Genomic DNA, 8650 nt, shown 5'->3' on the forward strand with positions numbered 1-8650 from the left:
TTAAAACAAAACAAAAAGAAAACACTAGTTATAACTTGAAGGACTTCCTTCTAAACACTAGAGGGAGCCATAATCATAGTTATGCTGACACTTTAATTGTCTTCAATCTTCACTGTGTCTTTATCCATATCTCTTCTTTCTATCCATCTGTTTTTAAAAAATTGTCAGTATTGTGAACTTGGTTTTATTTCGAATTAGTTTTTTTTTAAAATATATATTAACATCACCCATGTAAGACGGAATTAATTAATAGCACAGAGCATTGTTTTATTGTAAGTTCTTTATATAAAGATACATTTATGCTCACTTTGATTATTTGTTATGACTTTACGATTTACTTTTTGTTTTTTGGAAAATAAACAATTTGCAGTGGGGGCAAATAAGGAGGTAAAATGCACAGAACACACAAACATATAACACATAGACATAAAATCAATTCAGTTTAATTGTGGATCAAATAGTTTTTGAATTATTGAACTTAAAATTTGTCACCATTAAATCACAACATTTATTTTAATAGTAATTGCTTCCTCATTATATTGCAATTACACTGGGGGGAAATACCAAACAGCCATCAAATGTTTCGTCTGTTGTTTTGTTTATTTTTTTTGACATCCATTCAAGTTTTCCCTGCGCTTCAGCCGTGGATACCTTAAACAAAAAAGAGTTAAGGAGGACTGGGTGGGCAGGCCGTGGTATTAAGTCAAAAAGGCAGTCGTGAACTGTGTAAACAGCCCGAGGCGGTGGAAAAAGTTCATGCCCGGGTCCATGTAAGGAGAAACCGGCGGAGCAGCAGGCCACTGCACGGACATTTAATTAAGACGACCTGCAGAGGATTACATCGATATTAGGACTGTAACTTTGCCTCTCAATGACCATTAACGATTTCATGCACAGTCGCCTCTGACAGCAGGCCGATATACAGAGAGGCCTTCAGGGTCGGCTCATCGAACTTTTGTCTGTATGTTTGGTCAAAATATTCAGCCTTAAAATTAATTACATTGCAAAAAACTGATATAATACACATACCTAACTTCCCTGAGACTTTTTGGAATTATAGATGAATCAAAAAAAGTTTTTATATTTTTTATTCAGCTACAGAGACAATAAATTCTCAACAGGCCTCCCAACACTTCAATAGATATTCAAACATTTTTCATGAAAAACCTCTCAGTATGCGAGGTGTCATCCCATTTGGTTCCCTGCTCTTTAAATCCCTCTCTTGAATAAACTCTCACACCTCTGGAGCACAAACTGTCTTTTAATTCCCGTTGTAATGAGATCTCACTTTAACCGCCCACTGCTAACGACGCTGTTGCCTGCTTTGATCCTCCAGTGATCAGCTGCTGGTGTTGAAACTTTTCACTAATAAAATGCACTTTTAAAGACTTTTAAACTGGATGCCGTTTGGTTTGTTGGCGCTGTCTTTCTCAATTTAAAAAAAGGGCGTAATGTGAGCCACAAGAGGGCAAATAAATCCACTTCGTGCAGTGCGTAAAATTGTGATTTTACGCTCGAAAAATTCAAATGAATGTAAAAAAAAATATACTAATTAATTTAATACAATAATATACAGATTAATGTAAACGTATTACACATTTAAATTCAAAACACAGCTCATTTGTGTCTGATTTCTACAGGTCTGATAGAGGGCATATTTTTGTAACCAAGTGTGCGCCAATACGCACTCCATGATCTGATTGTGCACATGTGCGTCTCTCTGTCACGTCTGAAGTCTTGGCTCGAGTGGGCTGGGAGTTACCGACACCTCCTCTCGTTTTTCTAAAAAGCTCCGAGTGTGGCCGCGAGCTTTCTTTGCTCTCTCTGCACGGCCTCACTTCCCATTGGACGCCTCGCGCACTCTTCGGGGAGGAGCTCCTCTGGCAGCAAAAAGGAGGAAAGAATTTAACTGCGCAAAAAGTCCTGCGTGGTGACGGATGTCCAAAGTTCAGAACTTTTTCAATGTGCGTTTCGTAGAGACACAGAGATGGGGACGGCTTAAGCTGAGGTCCAGCAGAGACTTTTCTTTTTCTTTTCGAGTGAGCTGTGAGGAGCTGTGATTTGAGAAGAGGAGCTCTCCGCCTGCGTTATTTTGGAGTTTTTTGGATCAAAGTGCAGACATGCAGGCTCGCTACTCCGTCTCCAGCCCCAACTCGCTGGGCGTCGTGCCGTACATCAGCAGCGACCCCAGCTACTACCGGGCCGCTGCCGGTGGGGGATACACGGGGATGCCCGCACCTATGAACATGTACTCTCACGCGGCTCATGACCAATACCCAGCCAGCATGGCCCGTGCGTATGGACCGTACACTCCCCAACCTCAGCCCAAGGATATGGTCAAACCTCCCTATAGCTACATCGCGCTCATCACCATGGCTATCCAAAACTCGCCTGACAAGAAGGTGACCCTGAATGGGATTTACCAGTTTATTATGGAGAGGTTTCCATTTTACCGAGACAACAAGCAGGGCTGGCAGAACAGCATCAGGCACAATTTGTCGCTCAATGAGTGTTTTGTCAAGGTGCCCCGTGATGATAAAAAACCGGGTAAAGGCAGCTACTGGACTCTGGACCCGGACTCTTACAACATGTTCGAAAACGGGAGCTTCTTGAGGAGGAGGAGACGGTTCAAAAAGAAAGACGCGATGAAAGAGAAAGAAGAGCGGCTGCAGAAGGATGTGCCGCCGAGGCAGCCAGGCCGGGAGCAGGAGCAGCCGGTGCAGGGCTCCAAACCTGTGAGGATCCAGGATATTAAGACTGAAAACGGGGCAGTCACGCCACCGCAGGCTGACTCGCCATCTTTGAACACCGTGCCCAAAATCGAGAGCCCGGACAGCAGCAGCATGTCCAGCGGGAGCCCTCACAGCATCCCCTCTAACCGCTCCATCGGCATGGACAGCTCCGAGCACCACCAGCACCACAGCCAGGCCTCGACGCAAGGTTTCAGCGTGGACAACATCATGACCTCCCTCAGGGGGTCTCCACAAGGCGCCACAGAGCTCACTTCCACCCTCACTGCATCCACCAGGACAGGTATAACACCGTCTTTGTCCTTAAACTATTCTCCAAATCAGACATCTGTGTATAGCTCAGCGTGTAACCAGAACTCCACTACCTCCAACGCAACCTATCATTGTAACATGCAAGCCATGAGCTTGTACGCCGGGGACAGGTCGAGCCACTTGGCACCGAGCACCACCGTGGACGAAACGTTGCCAGATTACTCAGTCACTACCACCTCGTCCTCCATGAGCCACGCTAATCTAAACTCTGCGCAGGAGGGCCACCATGCCCACCAAGGGAGGCTGACCTCATGGTACCTCAACCAGGCCGGAGACCTGGGCCATCTGGGCACAGCATACCCGGCGCAGCAGCAGAACTTCCACTCAGTCCGAGAGATGTTTGAATCCCAAAGAATTGGCTTGAATAATTCACCGGTGAATGGGAATAACAGCTGTCAGATGTCATTCCCACCGAGCCAACCCATCTATCGCACTTCGGGAGCTTTCGTGTATGACTGCAGCAAGTTCTGACCAAAAGAAAAATAGGCTGAATATTTCCCTCACGGTGTTTGAACTCTTCCAGTATTTTTTTTTTCTTCCTCTCTCACCTGCCCTACACCACATGGACTAATATGAAAAACAAAAAACAGACTTTCTAAAGAACAGTGTTACTGCAAATAACACGTAAGTCTCTCTTTGCTTTTGTGGCTTTATGTGATATGTTATGTCAGTTTTCATGGACGTGTAAATTGCATATAGTAATTTATTTCTAAAAAAAAATAATGTAGCCGGATATTATGGACCAAACACCAAAAAAGTGTTTCTAAATTGAATTGCCTTAATTGTCCAAAAAACAATTGTTCCAATATAAAAGTAAGAAAAAGGAACGTGTATATCGCCGTACTATTTCAAAGATTCTTCCTTTGTTGAAAAGTATTCTGAAGGATTTGTTTTGTTTGTTTAATAAATTTGTCATTTTATGTGAGTTAAAGTTACGCCTCGTTTCTTACAGACTTGAATATAGACTTACGTTACACTCAGTCTGGCCCGTGTTAGTTTTGTGAGGGAGCTAAAGAGGCCTTGTTATGATCTGACCCTTTGAGATTTTATTTCTGAAATGCTGTGCGTTTGGACTGTAATCTGCTGCACAGATCCACATCTTAAATATTTTTACTCGCACCAGAAAAAATACTCTTATTTGCTTATAATAATGCCCAAAACAAAAACATATATTTTGCTTCACGTCTTCGCAGATGAAAAAAAAATCTTTATAGAAAAATATTGATGTAAAAAGAAAATTTGCATCCGCACGTCCAAAACAGAAAGCGCCGGTTGTTGATGTGTTTATCTCCAAGCTTTTTAATACCCATATCTCACCTACTGTTTATATTTTTATTGTCACACTATACATGCTTCAGGCTTTATACGAGATGGTTGAGATGATGTTGACCTGAGAGGCCCACAGACCTGGGATCCAGCCTGCACACAGCACAACTTTGTTTTGGATTGCGTTGTGTGTTTACTGGCGCATACCAGTGCTTACTTAATATCATACCACACATGCCAAAGATAGTCCCGTTGTCACTTCAGTTTTGATGTTTGAATTCTCACCAGTCTGACAGGACGCTGACGCGAATGGAGACATCCATGACCGTCACTTTTTATCACACGTGACGTATCCATTTTTTTCCAGAATATGTGGATATTTAATTGTAAAAAATAGTATTTATGTGGAGTTATGTACTCGAAATGTCAGATTAATGTTTTATTGTAATTTTAGTTGGCAGTTTTTTTCCCCTCAAAAAGTTTCCCTCAGCGACATTAATGAATGGGAATCAATCTCTTTTAACTGCGTTCAATGGGAACTCATAAATTACATTATTTTGGGCATTCGTTTATTACGTATATTAATGGAAATTGTGTAGGCTAATTTAAATATAATTCACGTCTATCGTCCTTCATTCCCAACAGACAGCCAAGGCAGCTTTAAAAAACTATATAATTTATTTTATTTGATCTTATTTAATTTTTATTAGTAGTATTCGCGGGATTTCAAACATTAATTAAGTACAGAGGGCTATTTATTTTAAATGCCATTAATATATACAGCATGTATAAAATATATTAAAATAGTTTTTGCTTGGATAGACTTGTGCGTGACGTGTGCGTAAAATTACACATGGCTAAAATCCGTATAATGACAACGTCAGTAATAATAATAATCATCATCATCATCATCATCATAATAATAATGATAATAATAATCATAATAATCGTATGACAAACTTAATAGTATAGCCGTCATTACCACAGTACCACGAGTATAAATAACAAAAACAACAATACGTTTTATTAAAAATATAACTCGGTAGTAGCCAATATCATCAGGTAATTGACAGGATGTAAAGAATAGTATTCATAAATTAATATAATAATAAGAACAATTACTTTATATTTATAATTAGCACATTTAAATTCCAAAACGAGCCTCTTAGTTCTCCTTCGAAATTCTTTAACTGACTTTTTGAGAAACATTCAGATACTTTTTGCAAAAGTTTCCACTCTAACAGAAACAGAATGGGTGGCAACATGTCCTGCAGACTGCAACAGACGCTAAATCAGAGCCCACTCCAGACCGAGTAACATGTCAAACTACAAAATGCGCAGCGCGATTCTTAAAAACACTGTCTGCAAAATGGAAGGTGGTTACGTTGTGCGTATTCCTCATATCCTTTTTGGCAGATTCAGGTCTCTAACCAGACACATCAAAACAAAACATCTTGTGTGTAGCTGCGGGCCATGTGAATATTCCAGGCTACACTACCGGTGTGTGTTTGTGAACGACAGCAAACAGGAAAGAAAAGAAAATGCAGGAATCGTTCAGCCACAATGAAATATTGCTCTTCTGTCTTTCTCAGCTCCACGATTGCACCAACTGTAATCAGGCTCATAAAAGTCTTTAGATACATTCTCAGAGTATAGGCCTAATAAACAAACGTCGCGTTAGTCCAAAGATTGATGGCGCCCTCACAGAATAGAGCAGGTCAGGAAGGAATAAAATTCAATCAGAGAGCTGGAATCGTTTTTCATGAGACGGAAAAGGCAGAGAGGGAGACGGGGGTCAATGAGGAGGATGTCGGCCGCCAGAGCACCACCAACAATATAACAGGACATAGCACACACACATACGTACACACACTGACAGGCAGAGAGAGTAGAGTTTAGCTTGTTGTGTGTGTGTGTGTGTGTGTGTGTGTGTGTGTGTGTTTTGAATTTCTCACATTGTAAATAATACAATTTAAAAAGAAAAAAGTTTACAGGAATATTAAAAATGGAATATTATAGCATGTACTGAAAATGAACTGATACTGTAATTAACAACGAGCTTTCCTACGTGGGGCCCCCCATCCTGTCCCGAGGGGTCCCACAGTAAAACAGATACAAATTTAATTTCACTTTCATTTCCTTTCTCATTAGGAGGATAAATAATGAGGTTGACTATTTTTGCTGTTACCTATAGTACAGACGGCTAATTTCTCACAAAAGCAAACAACAACTCTAATCAGATGTTACTCGGGGCTAAATCTCATTAAAATGTGTTTGGGGCTCCTCAACAAGAAGACATCTGGGGACCCCTGTTTCAGCCCGTATGAGGCTTCACTCTGCTTTTTGCTGAAACGTTCCGCTACATTCCTGAAAATGCGCAACTTCCCTCACTGCTTTGGGTCACATAGCCAAGACAAAAAGCGTCTATCTGGACCAAACATTAACATTTAACAAATCAAAACCGCATCCTTAATTTTATTTATTTATTTTTTTGATAAAAAATAATTTCTAATTAACGCTGCCCTCTATTATCGTCTGTTGTTTTCTGTTTTCGATTTTAGCGTAGGCCCATAGTTTATAGGCGTATTTAGGGAAAATAAACATTCAAACCATCTAATCATTATTTTGAATTTTGATTTATTAGGCCTACACTTGAGTGACATTAGATCAGATTTACTGTGTGTTAACCTGTGTTAGGTCAAAGTTCAAGAAATGTACATAAAAATAAACAAATGTCCTCTTATAATACAATTATTAGAACACAAAATCAATTAAAGTAATTTCGTCTTTTAAAATTACAAATTAAAAGTATTGACCCAAAAATTTGCCATTTGTCAATTAATTAAGTAATATTTTCACTGCATTTGTTTAAACTGTTGGACAGTTCAGTTTATAACAAAACATGTTTTATAAGTTCATAAGTGCTGTTCATATAAATATTTTTATTCCTAAATAGGGCTGTCAGATGTAATGTTAATGATGTAAAAACATTTCACCATGAAGTGTAGCACAAGTAGAAAGTGGAGGTAAAATACCTCTAACATGTGGGAGTAATGTACTTAGTTATATTTCACCTTATTTAAAATGAGTGTTTATTACAAGTTGATAAAACTGAGGTAGATCAAATAAGTATTTTTAATTAAAATGAATGTTAGTGTTTAGTTTAGTTTTAGTTTAGATATAAAGATAAAAACAGGTAACGCACAATGGGCTTTTTTTAAGGACCTCACGTAAAGAAAACAATAATTTAAAAATATGACATGATGCTATATTTGCAGTATAAATATAAAATATTCTCATTCTTAAAATAACAATAAATCTTAAGGGATAAAGGGCAAAGCAGTGATGTATATAATGACTAATTTGCTGTACCAAATGATGATGTAGAAGCAAAAATCAGATGTGAAACTGCAGTTTACAACCTTCAGTTTCACATTATTATTTTCTTGTAATAATAAGCGGTTGTTAACTGGAATTACATTTACATTATTGATAAATATGTCTTTTAAGCGTTGAAGAATATGCTGTATTTACTTAATAGGAGTTTAATAGATGTATGGATGTTTATCTCAGTGCAGACAGGAGTAGACGGGATGAAATATGGATGTAGATGCAGTGAAGTCTCGGCTGGCCCCTGCAGACTGTGTGTGCACCTGTACGGCTGAGTGACCAGCTCAGCTCACTCTGGAAAATGCTGTGTTTTAACTCTTGGTTAGTGTGCAAGACTCGAGCTCCCAGCGCCATCTGTTTCCAATCAGGAGTCCATAGACGCAAATTCTGTCTGCTGCGGCCAAACGACAGAAAGGTTGGAGGTCCAACACTTGTCTCTCATAAGGGAAAATAACCGCCGCGTGCACGCAGCCTCTTATCCTGCATGTCTCATTTAAAAAAGACAAATGATAATTTCTAAAGATCCACTCGGCTCTGTCCAAACAGGCAAAGCGATGAGGTGTAAACAAAAGCTTCTGGATGAAATAACGAGCTTGAAATCGCCGCGGCATCTTCAAGTTGTAGGAGAAATGAACTCACGCAGACCTGGGTTTAGTTTTAGCGCTGGGATGGAAGGATAATGGGGTACTGTGAATTCAGACCGACGGGAAACGGCCGACCTACGAATAACCCGACAGCCTTGGCGAGATCCCTCAGAAACGAACAGTGTTGCCTTCAAGTTACACAAAACCTGCTTCTCTGCAGCTCGGGCCTGCGGTTTCTAATTATAGCACCTTTTTACGCACCGAGCACTTGAATGTAGCAATTATACAGCGGAGTATACAGTCATTTATTGTCAGGTTTTATGTTATGAATATATTTTTGAAGGTCTC

General features: G+C 39.7%; 1 protein-coding gene across 1 annotated transcript; it reads left to right on the plus strand.

Annotated features, from left to right (window-relative positions):
* Positions 1 to 1851: 1851 nt before the first annotated feature.
* foxc1a (forkhead box C1a) lies at positions 1852 to 3993 on the plus strand. The gene has a single exon (XM_042497939.2). The coding sequence runs from the start codon at positions 2121 to 2123 to the stop codon at positions 3531 to 3533; it is 1413 nt and encodes a 470-aa protein (XP_042353873.1). The 5' UTR covers positions 1852 to 2120; the 3' UTR covers positions 3534 to 3993.
* The last annotated feature ends 4657 nt before the right edge of the window (positions 3994 to 8650 follow it).

Source organism: Plectropomus leopardus, chromosome 12 (assembly GCF_026936395.1).
Source record: "Plectropomus leopardus strain MGB_pleo_1.0 chromosome 12, ASM2693639v1, whole genome shotgun sequence".
In the NCBI taxonomy this organism is placed as follows: domain Eukaryota; kingdom Metazoa; phylum Chordata; class Actinopteri; order Perciformes; family Serranidae; genus Plectropomus; species Plectropomus leopardus.

Coding starts and splice junctions, on each gene's coding strand:
- foxc1a (XM_042497939.2), top strand. CDS start 2,121: ATGCAGGCTCGCTACTCCGTCTCCAGCCCCAACTCGCTGGGCGTCGTG.